At 39.0% G+C, this 25233-nt stretch overlaps 1 protein-coding gene across 1 annotated transcript in view; it reads left to right on the forward strand.

Moving 5' to 3' along the window:
• Positions 1-2720: 2720 nt before the first annotated feature.
• Positions 2721-25233, forward strand: part of LOC104158355 (ephrin type-A receptor 6-like) — a gene marked incomplete at both ends in the record, with an annotated part of 37004 nt that continues 14491 nt past the window's right edge. The window contains one exon of the mRNA XM_009695974.1: positions 2721-2963. Within this exon, the coding sequence (XP_009694276.1) occupies positions 2721-2963 (243 nt within the window). The remainder of the gene's footprint in view (positions 2964-25233) is intronic.

Raw genomic sequence — 25233 nt, forward strand, 5'->3', positions numbered from 1 at the left:
GAGGTTTGTTGACAGAATGGAGCTGTTAACGATGATAAGGAGGAGGTGAAACTTCGAGGTTTGGGGGGGATCGGTTTTCTTTGGTGTTTTGTTGCGGGGCAAGGGGGCTTGGTTGGTTGTTTTGCAAAAGTCAGTCATAGATGCTTTGTTCCAAATCCTAATTCTACAGTTAGCTAAAAAAAAGTTATCCATACAGGGTAAATGTGAAGAGTATTAACTGTTTGCAACCAGCTTAATAAATTTTGAGTCAATTGAACATTTAGAATTATTAAATAAACAGCAAAACCCAAATCCCACGTGGCTTCATTACATAAAATATTAGAGGTCCTTCCTTTATTGGAAGAGATGTGAAGTATTTAAGAATATTCTCTTTTGTCTCTCTTTGCTTAATCGCTAGATGGAAAGTTTGTACTTAAAATATCTGTCACTGGCATGTTTTGGACTCTCGGAGGTGTCCCTTATTCTTGTGGTCGGGGTCTATGGTAGGGAATGTCATAGCCCCATAACAGGGGATGGTCTTTGGTAACATGTCTGGTTGTTGCACGTGTGTCTTGACCCTCAGCTGAGTTTCATCTGCAGAACTAACTGCTCACAGGTGGCTTTGGTGGAGCCAAGGAAGGAAGGGGGTCGCTTACAGGTGCGACAGGATTGCTTTGAGAGATCTGCCTCTACTTTTGCATGGGCAGTTTAGAGAGAACAAAGCCCCAGAGCAGTACCACAAGAGGAAGAGTGAGAACATTCAAGGGGAAAAGTTGCTGTGAATCAGTCGTAAATAGCTGGTTTCAAAGAAGTGTCATTAAACCGTGCTTTTTTTGGACAAGTCTGTGAGGTGGCTGTGGCATTTGGCCACTGATGGAAGGATGGCTCCTTAAATACAAGTGTTGTTGGGAAGTATGATGAGGCTGTCGGGTGTTCTAGCTGACAAGGTGTGTTAGTGTCTGAATTTTTGCATTCTGGTATGTTGGTTTAGAATAGCAGCTTGGAAACCTAACCATGTAGCAACCATGTATATCTTCCTTTTACCATTCTCTTTCTGGTTTTTGTCTTGTGTTATAACCTGACGTAGCAGTACTGGTCAGCAACTGGTGAACGCTGCCCGTGATGCAGGTTTTCACGTACTGCTGCACTTGGGCTTTTTTTCCTGATTGATTTTATGAAAGGAATTGAAAGAGTTTCAAGACACTTTGTAAGTGCTACAAGCTGTAGAATCCACGTTGTCTCTGCCTTTTCTGTTTGCTAGGTTTGTCTGTCTTTCTCCTTGTACCCAATAGAGTTTCATTGAATAATGGTGACTTTAAGAACTAGATCCTCCAACTTCTTTACAGGCAAACCACTTTTTGAATTTAGTAGCCTGTTATGGACACTAAATGACTTACCGTTTAGGAATGTATAATTTCTTGATTTAAGGAGAGGTATAATATATATTAGAGGCAGGTCTTGGTCTAGTACTGCTTCATCGTAGAAGACAGATTAAGACCATGAGAAGCAAGTAACACCAAACTTCTCCATGTCTGGGGTTTGTGGCTCATCTGTCTGGGGGCTTTTTGGTAACTTTAATTACATCTGAGTCCTAATTCCTTATTTCTTTAAATGTTTATATCCTGACCAGCTAGATATAGGCCCTAAATCACTGAATTGTGATGGACGTGCTGAAATACTTTGCCAATCAGGGCTACTTGTCTGTAGCTCAATGCTGAAGGTGTTGAAAGAGACAATGGAAAGTTAACTTGCTTGCAGGGAAGTGGTGTTTGGTTTTGTTTGGCTGTTCCTGCTAACGTAAAAGCCTGGCTCACTGAATAATCCATGAGAAGCTAAATGTCTGCCAGCTGAGGTCACAAAAATACCGCTGTAAATGGTAGAGAGGGCAGATCTAAACCAGGCAAAGAGCCCATAATCAGATTTTTGTACAGGTACACGCTTGGTCCCCACTGCTGTGTAATTAATTCAGGAGCCTTCTGATATAGGAGGTACGCAAGCGTTAACTTCAATGTTGCAGATGGGAAACTGAGGCCCACCGAGACTGACCAGATGGACAAGTGTGGTTAACAACATAACTCTTAGTTACGTGTTCAGCTCCAATAGATTTTAGCAGGAGTTAAGCAGCGTAACGCATTCCTGGGTCTGAGCTTAACGGGCTTAGTCAGCCAGGAAGATTTTTGGAAAAACTACGTGACCCCTGAACTTCAGCCCAAATCTCCTTTTTAATCTACTGTTCAGAGATTATATGGTGAGAGGTGCAGAACAGACCTGAGGTAAAGCCCCAGACTTTTTCCAGGTTTGTCTTTTGTTTTGAAACAAACAAATCCCCCCCAAAAAGCAAAGAGTGAGGTAAGAGCGGTACCTCATGCCGACAGTCAAGGCTGAGGCAATAAAAAGAGGGGTTTTCTTTCCTGAGGCCATGGAGTAAGAGATGAAGAGATGATTTTTCTATGCGTTGTCATTCTTGTATTTAAAAAATAGTGTTTAGGGGAAGTGTTCTTAGTAGCTGAGGATGAAAGACATTAAATGCCGTCAGTAAAAAGATTGTATAGTGTGTGAAAATGTGGAAGGAAAGGGGATAAACTGCACCGTGAGAGATGGGATAGCTTGCACCGCCCATCAAGTTATTTACTTGAAAAAAAACCCAAGCTTGCAGCAGGCAGGTTGGCTGGATGGGTTACAGACGTATTTTAAATATGAGCTGTAGTTAATGTCACTAGCTTGAAATTCATGAGAAGTAGCTGTGTTCTTTGAACTTGCATCTTTACTTGCAGAAGCATGATGGCCACTTCACAGTCATCCAGCTGGTTGGCATGCTGCGAGGGATTGCATCTGGCATGAAGTACCTCTCAGATATGGGCTACGTACACCGCGATCTGGCAGCACGTAATATCTTGGTCAACAGTAACCTCATGTGTAAAGTCTCCGATTTTGGTTTGTCACGAGTGTTAGAGGATGATCCTGAAGCTGCTTACACAACAAGCGTAAGTTTGTCTTATCTAATTTGAACAGTTGATTGCCTTGTGCCTCTTTTATTGCCTGGGCCGTAGGAGTAGTAGTTTGAATTGGCTTTGTTCCATTCGCCGTCCATGTGGTTTAATAGCACTGCCAATGTGTTTAAGGGAAGTTGTTTTGATTTTTTTTTTTTTTTTGGCTAAGGGCTGTATAATAAACATTTGGTAAAAGGGGGTGTTTTTTGAGCAAATGTGCCAGTATAAGTGGGAGACCTTTTCCATTCTTGTTTGGGTTTTGTGTTTGGTTTTTGTTGGGTTTTTTCCACATCGTTTCCCCTTCTGCTAACTTGTGTTCGTTTACAAAGATATGTTTTTAAAAAGAAGGGGATGGGGAAGGAGAGAATCTCACCGATTCCACTGTTGGAAGCATGGTGTCAAGCCTTGTATTCATAAATTAAAATTTTCATTTTATTTCACTTAAGCTTACCTTCTAACAGGATATGTAGGACCTTTCTCTTGAGGTTTAAGTCTCATTTCATTAATACTGAAATCCCTTATGTGATGCAAGTAAATCGTTACAGTGGAAAAATGGTTTTGAGGTGGGGTTTGGGGGGGGGAGCTCCACTGAAGTGAAAAATTCTTGCATGTGGAAAAGCTTGTTCAAATTTGACTTGGAAGAAAAAAGTAAATTGCACCTGCAGCATGAAGAAAATAGGGGAAGGAGTGTGTTGGTGCTAATAAAATTGTAAGTTCAGATCCAGCATTTTTTCACCATATCAAAATGTTCAGTTACATTCCTGTTATGATTATTACCACAGTGTTAAGAATCTTAACTAATTATGAGCTGATTTCAAGTAACTTTCATATCTGTCACTGAAACTAAAATTATTTCAGAGCCAGAGTGCGTTCTCATTAGTCCTCTTGCAAAATGCGCAGAATTTGTATGTTCCCGTGATAGGGCACAGTGACAGAATTCTAATAAAGATAATAAATGACCGCTAAATAATTTATTTCAACCTTTTTTTCTATTTCACTTTAAAAAGTGCTGTATGGCCAAAATGAGGAACTCATTTAATTTAACTGTATTGTACTAAGTACTCTGATGTGTCTATTGAATTCAATATAACTATTGTAATGGGATTACAGGTCTTTTGTATGTAGAATTATATTTTTTTTTTTTAGTGTAAGCCTGATAAAGTCACTGTAACTTCCACTTCTTAGAACAAGGTCTACACAGAACTGCAAGCCGACTAGAGCAAAACAAGTCCCTTTGCAAGGTTTTCTATCAATATGCCAGCTGGAGGTGAAATCATACTTGTTACCTTTATAGGGGAGATTTCCCTCATTCAGTTCTTAAAACCTTCTTAGTATGAGGCTTAAAAAGGAAAAATACAAATTACTGCAGCTTAACAAGTTACCGTATGTTGGCTGAGCCTTGCTAGTTGTCCGTGGGAGCGTGCTCAGTTGGCAGCCAGTGTTCCCAGTGAGCAGGTCCAGTAGATGTTCTCCATGGGAATGCTCTGTAGGGAGCCGAATAACCCTGTCACCTTTTTAAAAGAACACAGCACAATTATGACCAAAACAGGGCAGGGAGATAAGAAGGAAATATTTGTCACGGTGGCTATGGAGGGCTCAGTGAAGACTTTCACCCTTTAAGCAGTCTTTCATGGTAACAAAAGAGAATAGATGTCATGTCCTCCACATCTCATCCACACTGAATGTCATGTCCTCTTGCAGCTTTCACTGACCATCGTTATACCGTTGAGCCTTTTTTTCCCTCATCATGAACATCTTCCCAACTGCAGGCCATGTGTATTACTAGAGGTTTTTATAGCATCTATTTAGTTCCATACCGTGCTTTTGCCAAATGAAGGTTAAACCCTCAGTGCCCTTACAAAGGTTCTGGTGCTTTTAGAATTCATGTTTCCTCTCCACAGAGATTTTTCTTGATAACAGCCCAGTACCTGTAGCTACAAGAAATCTGTAGAGTGGGTCTGCATATTGAATAGCAGTGGTTTTAGGCTCACATCTCCCAGTGTACCACTGTTTGTCAGCGCTCAGAGGAAACTCTGATTATTTTTTATTCCTTTTTTTGTCTTAGTCCTAGTGTCAAATAGTGGTACAATTGGATGTTTTTGGAAACGAGCTACAGGACAACTGAAGCCAAACAGAAGCCGAAAAATAGAATTTTACATCTGTGATGCTGCAGTCAATATTGTGTGAATGTATTCCCAGATATAAAAATGCAGATTGATGCAAAAGACGAACTGTGGCAAAACAGGTTGCATTCTCCCAAAATTAAGCTGAAAGGCCCTTGTACCTTGTGAATTTACCACATCTGAGCAGGCACAGCTTTGAGTCAGATGATCGACATCTTTTGCTTTGTCTTCCTGTTGTCATTCAATACGAGTATCATCCTCTTTACTGGCTGGTTTAGGGTAGATCTGATATTCTTTCTAGTGGCACATGCTCACACACATAGGGCAAAATCAGGAATTGAAGTCTAGGAAAAGCAGTAACACTGATAGGGAAAATCTGGAAAGGAAAGCACCCAGAAAATTACTACATTCTGTGCTCACACTGAAACATTAGTTAAGAAACTATATTCCACTAAGTAGCAATGGAAAATGTGACAAATGCCCTAAAATAACACAGTTTGAGATCATTATGTTTCTCAAGAATTTCAGACTGTGATAGTACTGGTCGGAGACCCACCGAATGCTTTAAAACTGTACATGAAAAGACTGGAATCTCAGAAAACAGCTTTCTGACTTCCATGAAGGCTTTTTTTTTTTTTTTTTTTTTTGGGGGGGGGGGGGGGGGGCCCTCCAGCCTATTGAGACAAAGGAATTAAATATGTTTTTGACAAGAGGGTTGGTAGGAAGTAAGAGATTGGCTTCTGTTTGCTATCAGGAGTCGCAAAACTCACAGCAAGATATCATTTTAGACTAGGAAGGAGGAATTAAGAGCTAGGAACATCTGACTGCCAATCTTTGTGTTTCAGACTGATTGGGAAAAGATAAGGTAAATTTTGGGATAACTGAATAGCATGGCTTTTTCCATGGAGACAAAATTTTCATTTTTAGTAGTGATTTCCAAAAAAACAGTCGCTCATAATAAGATATTTCTCGTATAGAAACAAGCATTTCTGTCAATACAGAGGACGTCTAGGCTCTTGCGTCCCTGCTTTTATAGAATTGCAGAATTGATTTGGTTGGACGCGACCTCTGGGATCATCGAGTCCAACCTTTGCCCTAACACCACCATGTGAACTAGACCATGGCACTTTAGATAGACTATGTTATATGAAGTAGATTTATTTAGTCTAAAACAGTCAGAGTTCACATGTATTTCAAAAAGAACCACGTGCCTCCGGAAAAACTGTTTACATGTAGCAAAATGTATACATATATATATGTAAAATCAGAACAGGATCTGTGGCACTGCTGCAAAAAGGACTAAACTGGTATTTCTGTTAGAAGTGACACCTTAATATTCTGCATTAAATCTGAATTTTAGTGAGACAAAAAGCTACTGCAAACTGAATTATATGATGCATAAAGAAATGTATTCTAGATTTCTTTCTCTTACCATCTGTATTTCTGAATTCAGCCTTAATATATAGAATATTTTCTTATTTCCGTAATAATAGTTGGAGAATTGATTTACTGCATTGCATTTCCTGAATCATTTGATGACCTTTATAGGTCTGACTCTTCTCAAGCCGGTGGGATAAAATTCCCCATCCAGGGAGATTTCAGGCTTATTAGATTCATTAGAGGAGCAAAGCAGATTGATGCTGGTAATCTATATAAATACTGGCAAGTAGCAAAACTTTGGGGGGATCAGGGTGAGAATTTGATACTTTATACTTTGTTAGATAACTTCCATATTTTAAGACATTTTCCATTTTCTTACTCATACACAAATAATGGGTTTGAGGGGAGAAGGTTTAATTTGCTAAAAAGTAAAACAAGACACAAATGATTTTCTATTTAATTTGGGATGTCAACCAGTAGTTTCTGAACAACCCGAGTGCTATGACAAACATACAGCCTAGACGTTTACTTTAAGAATCAAATTAATTATAATAAATTGATTATTGGCAACCATTCAGAAAAAGAAAGAGAAAAAGAGGCTGCGTACTGTAAAAGTCTGTATTAACCTGTTTTCCCGAAAACTAATTGGTGACATAAGGCTGAGCACAATCATTGTCAATTAGTTAATTCTGTATGTAACATGACAACAGCGCATTTTGTCATCACCAAACCGAGAGAAACATGACGATGGGCAGGATGCATCATGACTGTGTTTGGCGCTCAGTCTGAAACCAGGCATGTGGTGTGGAATCCCACCAAGCCTTTCCTTTATCTGGAGGGATTTTTTTCTTGCATTGTATTTCACTAGAGACTGGCTGAAAAATGGGTGGGCTAATATGGTTTGTAACACGTTAATGCCCTGTGAGAAGAAGAGTATTTGTTCTCCTTGAGCTCTGCAGCTTCATTTTGCCCAGCTGAAACCTGGCATGGGTACCTTGCCTGAATACTCTATGGAAAGCTTAGTTGAAAGAGCATGGCCCAGGCCTTCTCTAATGTCTCTTAGTGGGGTGAGTAGGACAGACCTTTCTCCTCTTCATGGTACTCGCCTCGCACCACCCCGTGCTATCCCTGTTCAGTCTGAAAATCCCTTTCTTGTCTGTCTTTCCCATCACATCCGCTCTATAGCCAAGTATCAGATGCAGGATGTTTGCTCAGGCTGTATTTTATAAGATGACAGATTAGCTGGAAGTGAGGGGAAAGGAGAAGAACAGTTATTTCCACTACTCTTACCATTTAGTTAAGAGGTAAATATTTAGCCCTTGTGGCCACAGATAAAATGCCTGCCATTCATGACCTGACTCCGACTTTTTGGGACAAGCGCTGATGTTTGCAGAAATGTTTTAACTAAGGGTTGTGTCCTTCCAGGGCTCCTATGTGATATTATAATATTGTTTGCCAAATTGGAGATGTAGAACTCAGTAGGATCCTGAAGGGGTTGTCTTTTGACAAGGCAATCGGTATCATCTTGCCTCATCAGGATTGTTGTGCTCCTGTGCAGGAATCCAGCTGCTGGCAGCTGCTGCCTGTCTCCAGACACTGCACGTCCCTGTTCTTAGCTGGGCGTCAGTGCAATGGGTTGGTTTTAACTACAATATAACAGTAGGAATGACTAGTGGGACTCTGGTACTAACATAGGATGTAAATGTTTTCAAGTAGTTAATTTCTCAGAGCGTGGGCAAGAAGCAAGTTAGTAAGAGCAACGCTACTGTGCTCAGCCGGCACGAGTGTATGGGAGAGGCAGTAACCGGTTTTAAAGTGAGTGATGGGATTCCTGTCAAGTGGTGGTGGGATGAATCACCTTCACATGAGTTGCCAGCTTCAGCTGGATCCATTCCCCCTTCTCAGAAGATACATGGGGTTGGAGGCCCTGCATGTGCCCCCTTCAAGACTCTGTCTTCTCTTGTGTTGGCCTGGGCAAAGATAAAATGTGCTCAGGTTATGCTCAAGGACAAATAGCCAACGGGTAAAGGAGTAGCCGAAGGAAGGAGTGTCTTGGAAAAAAAGACTTGCTGCCTTTTGGGCTCTAACAGTGTGGGGGGGTGATGACTTTTATTAAGTAGTTGTATGTTTAAAAGGAACAGAAATCCCAAACTTACTCATTCAGTGTAGGGCGTGGTCCTTGTTATTTACTTGGCTTATGTATAGTAGCCCATGAAGATATGTGTCTTTGACAAAATTTAAGTATTTTAGTACATCCACTGTCTCAGATTCTCTGTTCAGCTTTTATCCAACTGTGATCCCAAGTTCATTTAAGAGATTTTCTGATTGATACAACCCTCCTGAAAGTTAGTAATAGAAATGTTAACACAACAAAAGCAGACCCTTAGGAGGAAGGTCCAAGGACAAGAATGAGACGAAAATACAAAATTACATTCTCTCTCCATGTTTTTGTCTAACTTTCTACTTCTGTGAGTACTCTCTTCCTCACTGTAACAGTTGTCATTTGAGTTCTGAGAACGTATGAAAAAAAGCACTAACATTTGCATTTAGGTGTAGAGAATCAAAAGGAGCTTGATTCAGAGGGATTTACAATTAAATTCAACCATTTAATTTAGAAAACTTCACATAATACCTCTCTCATCCCTGCTTTTCCTCCCCTACTACACCACCCCAAGCAGGATCTCCAAATATGCATTTGGCAGAGAAACACAGTAGGAAATTTTGCATTTAATTTTTTCATGCTCAAAATCATTATGCTGATGAACTCAACACAAGTATGCCCTAACATCTTGAATGTAAAAAGGGTGATATTTTGCACTTCATTCCTAATGTGACTTTCAAAGCATCATCCTATCATTTATCATAACCTAATTTAATTTCCACTGAAAAGAAGAAATTGTACTGTAATCAATCTAAAAAACACTGCCTTTGGAGATTTGCGAGATCTGCCTTTCTGTTAGCTTGGATTTCAACTTCGTGTCTCTCTGACTCCTCCCTATTTCGTGTTAACGAAGTTGAATATTAAACTCTACGTGTATGTGCTTTGGTATTTCTCAGACTGGTTCTCTGGTCATCTATCTGTAAGTGTGTTTATGAAAAATGGAGGCATGCATTTACAAATGACCTATAGGGTAGGATTGAGAACGAACTACTTATAGACCTGAAGTGTCAGTGCTGTTGAAGATTGTTGCATCTAGGAGATGGAAGATGAATCTGTTTGTGACATTTAATACTGATAGTGATTGCATTGATTATTTTTTGGTATAATATTGTCTGGGAACAGTAAAGTATATTTTGGTGCAGTGGTCGTCAACCTTTCTCAATGCGTGGATTCCTGAAATTTACCCAGTGGAGATGCAAACTTTGTTAGAAATTTCCCATTTGCAGGTTTTGGTATAGTGCATTGCGCTTTGGTATCTTTCACAAATCTCTTTAAAGCATTCCACAGACTCTCAGGGGTCAATATACCCCAGGCTGAAAACCCACTCCACTGCTGGACTATTTTCTGTTGATTCACTGCATATATATTTTTTTTTGAAGTCATGGTAGCTCTGTAGCAAGGAAAGACATAGGGATTAGGGTTATGAGAGGTATCCCAACACTTAGAAAAGATCTGTTTAGCTCTGACTGTGAATACCATTAAAACCAACCACTGTTCCAGAGGATTAACAGGAAAATGTGCCTGCTTACTGCCGAGATGTCAGGAGTAACGCAGGAAGTTCACATCCGTGAGTCTTATCTAAACTAAAAGTTTGGCTCAAATGATCGCTGGAAACACACTATATTGGGTAGTGAATGGTCTAGGCCAGAAACGTACATTCCTGTTTTATGAAGTACGAAATAAAGGTAAGATCAATTAAGTTAAAGGATGAGAAATTCAAAACTATTTTAAAGACGGCAAATAGTTTTACTACGTGGTGTGTAATTAACCATGGAGCTGATTGCTACAGAAAACCATTTGGACCAAGATTTCAACAAGTTGGGGGTTTTGGGTAGGTTGTCGCGTTTTGTGTTTTGTTGTTTTTTTTTTTAAAAAAGGGGGGTGAATATTCTTAGGAAGAAATAATATCTAGTTACTACAGTCAATAACAAATTTAAGGAGAGGTGAAACCTCGTATTTCAGGCGAAGGAAGGAAGGAGGACAGGAAGGAAAAAAATGTGAAAGAGAGTAGCCAGCTTTCGCGCCTTCCTCTGAAACATCTGATATGGCTACTGCTGCAGGTTACAGGTTTAGAGCACCTTGGGTTTGATTCACTGTGTCAAGCCTTGTTTCAAACACTGGGAGTAACTCTAAGCACCAAAACAAACTGTCTGTGGATGTGGAGGGTGTTCATTTGCAAGAGACCTTTCTAAGGGACATGCCCCATCTCATACAGAAAGGGATGCGCAGGATTCACACAGGGCAGTTGTGTGCCACGTGCTGCATAGACGCAAAATAAATCATCCCGACCTCAAGATTTTTCAGCAAGTCATCGCTTTTAAGTAGTTTAATCCTGCAAAATGCATTTGTTAGTGAAAGCGATAACAAAATGTGACCGTGGGACTCGCAATCCAAATGGAAACAGTTCTATAGGGGAGTGCAATCCAAAAGAGACTCTAAAATGGTGCACCGCAGTAAAAACAGGCAGACCAGGGCAAGCATATAAATCTGCAGAAGTTTAAAACGTTTTATGTGGCTCTACTGAAACTCAATATAGAATATCAAATGTAACTAAAACCACTGTTAGGGGAAAACGGTGCAGAGATCAAAAAGGGTAAGAGAATGTACGGAGGCAGAGACTATCATTTAGTATTTTAGCGGTGCAAAGAGGGACAAAAATTAGCCAAGGTAACTTTTGTAGGTAAAATGACTGGTGCGAAAACTTCTTTGATAAAAAGAAAATCGTAAGAAAAAGATACTGCTGTGGATCTTAATGATCAGCTTAAATAACAGTTAACACGACAGAAGATCATGGAACAGAACTGAGGAGAAAACTAGGCTATAAAAACGCATCTGCAATTTTGCTCTAGTTTGGCTATGACCAAAAGCAAGCAATAACAGAGCAAATGAAAAACACCAGGCCAAGAGCTTTTCTAAACCAACATACAAAAGATTTAATTAGATGGGCTCTTCAGCTAGATCTTGAATGTTAGGATGCTGATCTGAAAATGTATTTTAATTGAGTTAATTCATGTTTTGTTACCTGACTTTAGAGTGCAGTGATATGATTCACCTTTTCGAATAAAATTGAACCCTAGTTTACTTTCAAAAGGGAAAAAAAGGGTATTTTTCATTGTTACATTTATCTGCAATGTTGAGTTTCTGATTTTGCTTTGTAGTTGTCACACACTGTTAGGGGAATACTACCTGGCTTTATTTTTTCATTCAGATATGAAGAAACAGTAAATAAAATATTTATCATCAAAGGCTAGGTGAGGCTTTATGGGACCATTCTCTTTTATTTTATTCTTAGTTGTTAGGTTCAAGGCAGAATCCTAGAAAACAATTGATATAATTTTGTGCATCCTGAAAAAAAAAAAAATCTACTTTCGAATTTGTAGTTTAATCATGTAATCTACAATTGTCTCTTCTTTGGGAAATGCAGGTTTCATTACTGGGAGATACTGATTTGTTTAATGGGTTGGAACTGTACTTCTTGTTGGCGTGTCTCTGGCCAGCCAAAGACATGAAGCAGCTATACAACATCCTAGCTGCGCAACGGGAAGAGACTCTCTTAGCAGACCCATTTTGCCGTTAATCTTCCTTCTGCTTAGCTCCTCACAGCATCGCTGAGTCCCTGCTGATAGGGAACGCAAAAGAAGGATGACTGTAAAGAGAGGTTGCCATTTAGAAAGGAAACAAGGATAAACTGGGGAGCCTGTGGAGCTGCCATCCTTCCAAAACTGGCTGTTTGTGACCATACCGTTGTCCTTCCGGGCACTGAATAGCCTGGGGATTGTCTCTCTTTATCGCTCCAAACAGTTGTCATTTAACATCTGCATAAAGCTGCAAAGTGGGTTGGTTTGGGTTTTTTTCTCTCCAGACAACTTACTTTTTCAAATGTTTAAATGTAACAAATGTCCTCTGTATCTTCAGAACTATAATTGCCATTGCTTCTGGTGACCTGATGATCCGATTAGTACTTTGGGAAAGGCAGAGACGGGGTCACTTTCCCTATCGGGTTTAAATAATCCCTTCCATTGCCTAAGAAGAAAATTATAAATATGTTTTACTTCTACTGTATCCTAGAATGAAGGAATATTCCTCAAGTGTGTCAAAGCACTGACTGGTTTTAACATCACCAAGGCTGGTCTTATATCAACTGGTAGAACATCTAGAAAGTTATTTGGGGGGAAAATGATCATTCCTTTTTTGTGGTTATATAGCTAGTTGGGGAGGGGGAAAAAGGGCTCTTTTTTTCCCCTCGCAGACAGTGTTATCTCACAGTCGTGAGTGTTAAGTCTGGCTTTGGTATAAGAATCAGAACCCATACAAATAGGCAATGCTACTTCTCTGAGCAAGTCTTAAATAGCTATGCAAGGACAGGGGAGGGGGAAAAAGCCAAGGAACTTGCAAGTCATATCTGAAGTAAAGGTTAAATGAAGATTATGAATCTCGGAAAGCTACAGGTGGTCTTTTTGGAAAGACTACAAATGGCCCAAGGCATCAAAGTTATTGACCGCTCAGCTGGACGTGAGAATTCTGCCCATTCACACTACTCTCCTTGGAAACCAAGTCCAATACAGTTAAGCAGTATACTAATATATATGTGTATATATGCACTATATACTAAAGCATTTTATTGTCAATTCCTCATACTGCTGATAGATTTCTTGTTTGGTTTTTTTTTTTTCAAACACAGCTGGCTTTTTAGCTGCATGTGGACTTGACTGCATGCATTTATAATTTAAAAATTTTTATTCAGAGTTGCCATTTTCAAACTATAATTGAAGAAGCTATTATAAACGTGCAGACCATGCTTATACATTTTTAGCCATCCTTCATTCACTTAGAACAATACTGTCCATACTTAAGATTAAAAATGTAGCTGTACTGACATACAATCAAAGTTATTGCTTGTTGTTAATTATGTGAATGAATATAAACCTGAACACCTGTTTTGTTAGGCTATTGCTAATAATGGACTGCAGTTTACCTAGTATTTTAATATTCAACATATTGACCAAGGTGCAGTGTGTCATAAAATATCTTTACTGTGTTAAATACATTGGAATCTACTGTTCAATGAGTTTAAAGTCAGTCCATTAACGTCAGAGCTGTTGCTTTCAGTAGCATGTGAGCTGACAGTAATTACTGGAGGTTATAGTATTCTGATATATAGAACAAGGAGAACAACCTCCTGAAAGCTTTGAAAAAGAATGTGGCTTAGTCCTATGTGTGTTTGGGTTTTTTCTCATTCCAAATTATTGGTACCTTTCAAAGGTTAAGAAACTAGATTTGTTTGCTGTGTGCTGTTGAGGTCAGAAGAGGTAAGCGATTCATTGGGAAAAAACCACCATTCAGCTCCAGTGATCCAACAGCTCAGGTCCAACTCTATTATTTAGCTGTTGTTAGGTGGAAGGAAATAAGATCTAGATTTTTGTTGTTGTTTTCATTTGTTGCACCACTCTCCAGGGGAATTTATGATCCACATTAAATGCTGCTGTAAAAAATAACTGCCCTGCATACAGCCATATAAAACTTCTGGGTTGAAAATTTGAAGCAGGTTGAAAATTTGAAGCAGTTGACTTCACTAGGCTTTTGTAAAGCTTCATAATTAAATCTTGACATATTCCACAGTAGGATGTAATTCCTTTGTGTTATGTCTGTTGAGTATAGTCAAATGAATTCCTGACTCTAGTCCCATATAAGAGTAACTTAAAACAACAACAAAAACCCCACCTATTAGACTTGGTTATTTAAGAGCAGTCAGTTTTTCAGGCACAGTCAGATGCGTATTTCAAAGCTCACAGGGAAAGAGCCTTGGAAGAAGGAGGCTTATGCCATGTCTTCAGATGCTCTAGGAGATCGTTTATGTTTCTGTCCCAATTTTCCCTTGCTGTAATGTGTTTTGCACTGAGCATGTTACGTCAACTGGAGAGCAAACAATGATGATACTGGAAGAGACCAAAAATTCCCGGCAACACCACTAGACCATGATGCAGTCTTATTTTTTAGAATTGGGAATTCGTGTGTGCTAAGGACCCAAAACTTGGATGCACCTGTTTTTTGGGTTGTTGGGTTTTTTTTTTTGTCTAGCTCCTAAGGAATTATCCTACACTGTATTTGCATGTGACTGGCGAGTCCTGTGTTTCCTAATGACTTTTGTCAATTTCAAATTTATCAAATTAGAAAGAGGCATTAAAATTTCAGAGATACTATTTATGTTCTTATTTCATGAAAATAAATGGTAATGTAGAAAATAGAGTTTCTGTTAATTTAGCAAGGGCTTGACCCTAATTGATTTTTAGCCTGGAATTCTGACGTCCAGTCCTGAGGACACAAATCTGGGGAAAACCAAGATTCTTTTTCTTCGTTTACTTATGGAAGGACTTTTTGGGTGTTTTGTTAGGTTGGTTTGGGTTTTTTTTTTTAATGAGGATCAGTGTTAATATATAGTGTCACCAAAAGGAGGCAATCAAGAAATGGGGGAGAGGAGGGATCAAGAGGACTTGCAGGAATACAAAGGAGGAAAGAAAGCCTGACAGTTCTGAAAGGTTTGATTTTGTTAGAACCTAATGTTTGCTGAAGGTAGTCATCCGTATTGAGAGGAAGTAGGGGCTTTTGTGGGAAACGCATCAGTGGCTGAAGTCCAGCTTCTACAACTTTATGAAAATGGATGAGGAGAATAGATTTGGATGCTAAACACTCTGAGGAAGATCTCAGGTGCAGTGGTTTTCTGAGCTCTGATGATCTTCTGGAGTGTGAATCATCTTCTGCATAGCTGTATTCATCAAAGAGCATCAGTTATATGTTCTTGCCCCTATGGCACCTCACTGCCTCACCTCAAAATTTAAGAGCGATACTACTCCTTCGTATCTGGTGGCAAAACCTGGAGCTGGCCGAACTTTGACGGTGGGTTTTAGCATTTACTTTTTAAGATTACAAGGTCCTAGACTGACACTTGATAGAAGTTGTAGGCTTTTCATTTTCAAGGACCCGCCCTTTAAAAAAATATTAAGTTTAATATCACAGTCAAAGATGGTATCAAGCTATTGTCTGGCTCAAAAGTACAGCTGTTCGCTTCTCTGGGTGATATTGCACAGTTCAGAAGGTTTAGGATACATTAATGTGACGGAAGAGCTCTCAGATAAAAAAGAAATATCTTTTCACATTGTTTAACTACTTTTCTTTATAGAAAGGAATCTTGCAAATGGTAGACCCAGCTAAATATAAGAGTGGAGCTTTAGCTTGGTACAATTTGGGTTTTTGTGTTGCGAAGTGCAGCGCTCACGTTCCACCATCTCCCCCTCGCCCTTCAGGGAGATCCTCTGGTCCGACTGCTACTGATGTCAGGGGTTTTGATATTCACTTCAGCTAGAAGAAGGAAGCCAAAAACATGCACGTCTCGCATGCTTATGAATTTTTCCACTGACTTTGATACTAATTCTAATATTTCTCCTGTATATGACATCACAGTTGTTGTAAATGGGATTCTGTAATTACAGAAGGAAGTTTCCGAAGCAAGATATACACATATGTTAATCTGCTTTCTTAGGAACAAGACTGACCTAGTTAATTCACCTAAATTAATCCCCGGTGGAATCAACTAGAGGTATGTCCGCTGACCACGTAGGAATTGCAGTTTGCCCTAAATCAGAAGGAAAACTATAGAAAGGAATTATTTGTTGTTGCCTGTTTGCTTACAAGAACGAAAGGCAGATTATGTTCAGTCACCTACAAGCCCTTGGGAATCTCACTTACCGCACTTTTCTGTATTTATCAGATTTCCAAACCTTTGCAATGGTAAACTTATTCTTTTCAGTCCTTGGCAGATTTTTGGCAGATTTTTCAGATAGCGGCTCCTTGCCCAGCTGTGAGTTCTTCCCTTCATTATATACACGGGGGGGCGTGGGGGATGATTCATAGCTTACTGTTACTGGGGCTCCTTTTAAACAGAATGCCGCAGGAATATTGCAGCGCAGTAGTTGTCTGACTTAAAAACATGTTAGACCTAGATTTGTACGACTCTGCTAAATCTGGGTCAAACATCATAGTCTTTGCTCAGTACTTATACAGACAAAACTCCCATTGCCTTCAACGGGAGTTTTGCCTGACTAAGCACTGTGGGATTTTGCCCTTAGTATCTAAAATATTTGATCTGGTCCGTGCGCTTTGGAAGCGTTCTAGAAGCAAATCGCATGTCTTGTCCTTGACTGCCTCGCTGTGGCTGTATCATCTTCAGCTTCAAAGGTGCCAGAATCTTCTGTCTCCTGACGTTAAGCATATCTTCATTGTCAGAATAGTAAAAAAAAAAAAAAACCCACCTCTCTACATATTTATTATATTTAAAGTAATCCCAAAATCTATATGCGTTAATTCTGTATATTACTGCATGAAAAGGAAATGTGTTTTTTTCAATATTCTAGTTTCTTTGCTCCCCCTTCTTTCTACATTGAGCTTCAGTTTTTCGCTTTCAGTTATATTTTTTGGGGAAAAAAAATGAACCTTTTCTCTTAAAAAAATCTCATGGCTCTTTGTTCTCTCTTATAAAACGTTTCACAGGTTCATGTCCTTACCTATTCCATACGAGGCGCTTGATTCACAGTACAAATTTCAGAAATCCATTCAGTGAGGGTTAGGACAGCACAGAGAGATTTGTGAAGTAGTAGATGAGGCAAATTGAGTCATTAATGAACTCAGAAATTTCACTGCTTGCTTAAAATATTTTTTCTTTGTAAGGAAGCCATTAGATGAACATGCTTAATTGACCTCACCAAGAAATGTGCAGTATTTGGAAATAAAGAAGGGCATATAAAGACTTGAAACCACATGGAAGAACTAGTTTTCCCCTTAATAATGTGGCCATGCGTACTGCCTTGATTGTGCATTGTTTTTTCTAAAATTAGCTGCAGTACATTTTGAGATGAGACTTGTCATCTTCTCCCATAACACCACATCACTGACTCTGCTTTCATTTCTACTCTAATTTCGAACGGCCTCTATCTTCACTCTCAGTGCATTACCTATTATTGCTCCTTCTATTTTCTCTTTTCATTGTATCTTGTTTTATATCAGACCCTCTGACTGGAACTATCACCTTTTTTTTCTATCAGGCTCTCTGCTTTTCATTTAAATTCCCTCTTGAAGATCCACATCTGAGGTTTTAATGCAAAACCTTTTGAATAAAAATGCAGTCACCCTGCTCTTTACTTTCAAAAAGCTCTAAGGTAAATCTCATAATAAATGTGTTTCACATCTCTTTAAAGCTTTCTTATCCTTACTCAGGCTGAATAGCTCCCAAATCATCAGTGCTTCCACCAAGATAAATACTTCTAGTCATGGATAAGCTGTTATTCAGCACGAACAATTAGCTTGAGCGTGTAGACTCTTTCTCCCGCTGCAGCACTCATTGCCAGTGCAGAAGTATATTTGGTAAACGGTCAGTTGTAGCCTGAGAAAAAGCTACTAAATCCATTTCTCCGAAATGAGGAAGCTGGTGACAATTAAGAAATATTTACCGCTCTACTCAGACTCCTTTTAAATTCATCGTAATAACGCATACAGCAAACTCATGAGAAAATTTTAATTTTATGTCCGAATCCTGCAACTCAGCCACCTCACTTAGCCATTCCTCTTATTTCAGCCTTTTTAGCAATGTCATGGTTATGCTTTATTTATTTTTAAGCACAGAGAGGCTTTTCAGTGCAGATATACTCCCAAAAACTCTAGGAGCAGTACTATTGATTAAACACTTAGGCAGATGTTCACTGTTCATAGTAATTTTCTGCTGGAGAAGCATGGACTATCCAGCAGTTTGGTCCTGGTTTGGTTGTCTATCGATGAATAAACATTGCGCAATCATTGTAACTGCATTTTCCTATTATGCTTAATGTACTTATTTAAAACACATTTCTCTGCAATCGATCATTTAATTTTTCAGCAAATTATTAATGACATGATTAGCTTTATAAAAGTATCTAACCTGCAGAGGCTTTCTTCAGCAGTTTCTCTAATAAACGAGAATAATTCAAGTTGCCAAATAATATATTCAAGTACAGCTTTAAGTAAATGTTCTCAATATAAAGTTTAATTTGGTCATTGTTCCCTTGGTCCAATTTTTGGTATAATTTTCTCAGGCGTAGCTCTCTGACTAATCTTTTCCTTAAGTTTTGTAGTTCATAACAGGAATTGAAGTCATTAAAATGTACTTTAAAAATAAACAGCTCCTGTGCTGGGGCTATGGTTTACTGAGGATACTATACTTCTCAAGTGTGCAGATGTCAGTTATGAATGGAAATGTATTCTCAGAAGTTGAGAGAGCCTGTGAGTATCTGTCTTTAATAACAATTGCTTCAGTCTTATTATTCTAAATGAAAATAATATATCGTATACTTGTCTACCTTTTACAAAGTTATTCAGTTATTTCTAAGCATTTGCAGTTGTAAAACAGGGAGGAAGTCAACAGGTTGTCCTTCAAAGCATCTAGGCATGTCAAGGAAGCAGATTACAGCATTTCTTATTAGCATTGTGTAACTACTCATTTAATTCTCTCTTTTATTGATTTTTGAGTGCTTGACTGTTTATTATGTCATGTAAAAAAATATGTCTTTAGCAAGCTATTCTGGATAAGAATGGAAGCAGGAGTCCCGCAGTCTCTCTTGGCTTTAGGATCAGATAGATACGTGCTGAGTTGCCTTGTTAAACTGGGACTTTATTCCATGCACTAATCTGAAAAGCTCTTGGCTCTCTCTTGTAGCTTGCGCTAGAGTAAGTCGACAGCATTTCCACTCATGTTTTTGTAGGACTGGCCCATCCGCGAGGCACGCCACGTGGGCTGGCCTGCTTGCTTCTCAAGAGCTCATCTCTGTACCATGTTGCTTTGTGTTGTAGACGTGCTGATGCTAGGTATTTCCAGCTAGAACAGGAAGGCACGCTTTATGCCATATAAATGGATTATTTGGTATAAGCAATAAATTTCCTGCACTAGGGGGTTTTTTTATGAGAAAGATTGAAAAACTTTCTGGGATCCCTTTAGTCTCTTGATCAAATTGCCTTTGTTCATGGTACAGCAACGTTACAATAAGAGGAGGTATAGGAAAAAGAGCAAACAGAAAGCTACACCTAGCAGCTGTGGCTAACAAAAGACATATATTTCATTGGATAGTATTGCCTCTTAAACTCACTCAGTTCATAGAACAAAGGAGAGGGGGGAACCCACATCACAATACGCTGTAAATTTTTCAATGAAATTAATGCATACTGTGTGCACAGACTTTCTTTTCAAAGTCTTTTCTAAATGGGAGCTGCCAAAGATTCATGAAACTGTCATGCTCATAAACTATTTAGCAGATCTGCTATACTCTTCTTGAAAGAAATATACTGGGATCCATAGCTTTAGTAATTTGTTGAGTTTATTAAAAAAAAAATTATCTGTTTGCTTCTTTCCAATTGCATATAGAATATTTGGCCTCCATCAGAAATAAAACCATAAGTAACATCTGCTTCATAATTAGGAAAGGATAATGAGGTGGGATTTGTATATATGTTTGGCATTAACTGTCCTCCACGGAATAGTAATATCACATTGCTATGTATAGGTGACAGAATCATCGACAGCATGATATGACATGTAGAGGATACCGTGTTTCCATGGTTAAATTTGGATTCGCCCCCTCTCAGGGCTCTACTTTTAACTCCCTATTAGTAATCGGGGAGAAAAAGTTTGTGATAGGACCCTGAGTCAGCCAGAACTTTGGGCAAATGTGTAGATCTTGCTTACAGGTTAGGCTTAGTCCATGACTTCATGAATTGCACCAACCTCTTCTCATCTCTAGGTGGTTCTTCCTTTCCTCTCTGAGCTTTGGCGGCCTGCTCCTCGGTACACATCTTTTTGGCTCAGCATGAACTTCCCAAGGCTGTCCCTTCTCCCTGAGCAGTCACCAGCACCCCAAGCAAAGGGACCTCCATCAAAAGTAGAACTGTAGGTAACGTGGCACCTCGCCCAGGGCTTTCACCTCGCTTTGCCGCAAGAAACAAAAAAAGGGAAAAAACCGTAATGACTGTCCTATGGGTTTGCTGCCTTTTTCCTGTGTCGTGTTCTAAAAAGACCTATTCTTACTCCTCCTCCTGACTGAATGGCTAAGAAAAATTATTAGAGAGCACAGCAATGAAGCTCCATCTCTTTCTTTATCCATGCTTTTTCTTGGGTGATACCTGAAGGCACAGCCAAGGCCTTATTAAAAGTATATTATAGATTCAGTTACAGGAACCTACTTATTTTAATACACCTTTTATTATATTTGAGATAACAAAATTACGTAAGAAATTTCTTACTGGCTTTCTTGGCAAGATCTTTTTTCTGTGTGGGAAGGTTTGTCACAGTGGAAGTCCTGGAGAAGACAGCAGAAGCCTGTTTGACTCGTTGTGGTGTCATACCTTTCTAGAGTCTGCTACTCCATCCATCTGCCATTAACCGACCTGTATTTTTTTCCCATGCTCTACACATCCAGTCACATCAGAAATCCCGTTTCACCACTGCAGATGTTATGTTTCGGCGAAATATACTTTCCTCCACAGATAAGGTACACAAATGAGAATATTTGACCCCTGGACAGGTTCTTTCCAAGTGCGTGTTATGTCCCAAGGAAAATCCTCAATTCCTGCCAATTTCCCAATTACAAGAGGGCAGGCACTGTTGGTTGGGATAGTTTTTGTCCTTTTGCATGTGATTTTTTTTTTTTTTCTTCCCCTTCTTATTTACTATCCCTACCAGAGCCACTGTGATACCCCAGGGCAAAGGTAGCAAGCTCTACATGCTTCTTGACAGCACGTTTAGAGGAGGTTCCTTTGGCTCCTCTGGAAGCCTCTCTCTGTTACAGAGGAGTTGCCCAAGTACTGTGATTGCTGCTTTTTTTTTTTTTTTTAAGTCCATGCAACTGTCAGTTCAGCCTGGCCTTTTGACTAGGTGTTATGACATCAAGCTGTTACAGGATTAATTCCCATTATCTGTATTAGCCAGCTATACATCAATTGATGTTCTTCGGTAATCTATGCAGTAAAAAAAAATAAATAAATGCATAAAACACACATAAAATCCTAAGTAAAGATTGATGTGACATACTGAAGACTCACTAAAATAAAAGAAGACTTTAACTCAGGCTTTAAAAGTCCTGCTCAAAAAGTCCATCCCATTTAAGAGGAATAGCAGTGCTGCACGCTCCAATTTGTGTGTGCAAATTTAATTACAGCAGATGCACAGGCTGGGCTCCACAAACTGCTAGCATCTCACTTGTCAGCACATGTGATTTTACTCTGAGTTATCTTTGTTTTGGAAGAATCAACTCTTGGAATAATCATGGGACTGAAATACAGATGCTTCAAATTCAGATGCTTCCCCCCCCCCCAGTTCTTGCAACAGTAACAAAACTTTAAAAACTTGTCCCTTCAAGGATTTCCCCCCCCAAAGTACTTGTTAAAAAAACAGTGAACTTTTACAATTTGAGTCATAATTTTTTCATAGAGGACAAGGCTGGGACAAGCATTTATGAGGAACCAACCTCTCTCCACTCAAGATCTTATTGTATTATTAGAGAGATGTGTATTTTGGTAGATTTTTTTCTGTGGGAAAAGGCTATTTTTCATAGTTAATATGCACACAAGTCTTCCTGGTATCCATGCACCACCGGTTTTATAGTCCCAGTGAACAGCACCTCAAAGCTGTTAAGCGTTCCTATAGGTTTCATAAGCATCACACGTTTTTATTTGCAGTTGCCGTGTTGCTGACGTGTCCACGGAGCTAGCTGTTTATCGCTCATGAACAATTTCTTCATGTATGCGCATGTATTCTTTTCTTTATGTGTCAGAGTGCTTCAAAGTACCACATCCCCATTTTCTGTCCTATTAAGTTTTATAGGCCAGTATCTTTCAATAGCATAACAGAAGTTGATAAGACCTCGTGAGGATTCTGGGAGGATTATTCACACACTTATGAGCACGATCATCTCATTTCTGCTCAGCTACTAAATATAATTTCACAGTTTTTCCCACTTCTAAGTATAAACGCTTCTACCTCCCTGATTGTTTATAAGAAAATGTACATCTTGTCACAATAGGCAAAACTACCAAGGAATCTTCAAACAAGAAAATCGTTTGTGATGAGACATGAAGACCACAAAGATTTTTTTTTTTCCCCTTTCCCTGATTTTGCCTCTTTCACTTTTGCTTCCTGCTTTGCGTCAGCATGTCGAAAGTTTAGAGCTATAGACAGAGTAGGTGAGGGGACTTAACTGATCTTACCGCTTACTTATACAGGATCATGACGCTGTCGCTAAAGTAAACCGTGATGTTTATCCTAGAAATGGACCAAACGCCGCATGTTCATTGCAACATCTGTGAATTTGGCTTGATGACAAGTCCCACAGCAACACATTAAAGCCAACATTTTGTTCCCGCGGCTTAGTAGTGGCGATGTGTACTTAATTAAATTAATGATAAGAGGAATGAAATGTAATTAAAAAAAAAAAAAAACCCACAAATGCAAGCCTAAGATATGAAACTGGATTTTCATCATGAAAGTTAGCATGCAAGTTGAGTAACAAAAGAGAGAAGTTATTCTTAGCTTGCTTTCTGATCTTTTGGGCTAAACTGAAAAAAAAAAAGGAAAAGGAACAGATTGTGTGCTCTTAGAGGTTAAATATCTTTCTGCTGGTTTTGTAGTGTTTACAAAGATCAGAGATAGGAGATCAACACCATTGTACTTCGGGAGATGGACTGTAGCACTGCACTGAGGAAAAGGTTTGATTTATGATAGTGAATGTGATTAATTATTTAACAGTCTAGAGATTTATATATGTTACTGTTGCTTACTAACTTTTGCAACATTTCTCAATTGTATGTGGAGTATAATGCTAGGACTAGTAAACATTCTAAAGATTGCTCCAAGGTGGAATGGTTAAAGATAATACCTTTCCTTGCATCGCATATTTTGTCCTTTCCTGGTGAGGTGCTTACTGTGAAAATAATTTTGATTTTTCTGTACCACAATAGAACTGGTTCTGCTTTGTCTATAATTATTTCATTCTTTAAAATATGTATGTTGGTTTGTGTGTGGTTTGGTTTTTTTTTTTTGCTTAAGTGAACAGACTGCAAAGTAGAAAGGTGTCCATACAAACATTAGTAGCAGTTGACCATTAATTTGTTCTTCTAATTTTACGAGTACAAAATCCATCCCAAAGCTCTCCCCACTGAAGGCACAGCCCAGGAAACCAACAACTGCGTAAGCTGGAACTTTATCCCGGAGGTTCTTGCTCTTTTACCTTGCAGTTTTATCCATCATAAATCATTTACAGCCTGTTTTCAGTAAGAGTGAACATCTAGAAAGCCAGTTATTGCCAGTGGGAGTTGCAAGTACTCAGCGTATTTGACAGTCCTCAACCTCTGTCTCTGTTTTTCCTACTGTTAAATGGAGCCAGTAGCTTCTTCAGAGGGTTGCCATGAGAGTAATTAGTTAGGAGCTGTAAAGCACTCTGAAGAACAAAATGGCTAAGCAGTGTTATTGCACCATTTTAACGTTTAACGAATCTCAGCAAAATCACCTCTTGTTTTTTGGAAATACTTCTAAAATATGAAGTGTGAAAAACAACTTTCCTAATTTAGTTACAGTGCTTGGAAAAACCATTATGGGTCAGTGTACCTCACACAAATGCTTTATAGGCTTTTATGTAATTGTGAAGACAATTGAGGAACAATATAAAAACAAGCTTGTTTTTCTGACTCAAGATATTTTTATGGTACGTTTGCTGTGATTACCATGAATCTAAAGAAGGCAGTTTCAACCCTGAGCTTTTTAACCCTCAGATGCCAAAATAAACAAAATTATTTAAATATCCTCATGCTTATTTTTGGTAGACATTTTTAATGCAGCAGCAATTGCCCATATCCCACTGCTGAAAATCTTAAACAACTGATAGATTTTTTTGAAGCACTTTAAAAAGACCAAATGTGTAATAAAATACCATGGCTTTATTCCATGGACACACTTTTGTGTTTATTGCAAAAAGCAATACACATGAAAAAACTGATCAGTCCATTGCTTCCATTAATTCTATAGAGCTGTGAGAAGTTGAGACTCATTTTTCCCCTGTTCTTGGGTTTTTTTGGTTTGTTGATTTGAGTTCCAAGCTGTGGATGAAACGGGGAGGGAGCGCTAGACGGACCAAAAGCATGCACCGAAACAGCTGCATTTAGGCAAATGATATCATGATCATTCCAGCATCCCAAAGGAAACCTGGAGTGGAAAACATGAGCTTCAGAAAAAAAAGAGTTTGGGGAAAGCAAGGGAATGTCTATGCGCATGGGGCTAGCTAGAAAGCTAGCTGCAATTGCATGTCTTCTGTAAACAGAGAAAGCAAAAAGAAAAGGAGTAAGATACTGCCACTAAGAATAATGCCTAAAACCATGGAACAAGAGGTAAAGATGTTGGATTGAATCCTATGACCCCAGACAGATTAAGACTGGAGATGTACTTTTTTTCAGCCAAGATAAATCAGCAGGAGCAGCAGTAGTAAATACATTTAAAAGCCAAAGATCTCTGGCCCCCACTTGTATTTGAGAAACAGCA

Source organism: Cariama cristata, unplaced genomic scaffold, assembly GCF_000690535.1.
Source record: "Cariama cristata isolate BGI_N322 unplaced genomic scaffold, ASM69053v1 scaffold9992, whole genome shotgun sequence".
Taxonomy (NCBI): domain Eukaryota; kingdom Metazoa; phylum Chordata; class Aves; order Cariamiformes; family Cariamidae; genus Cariama; species Cariama cristata.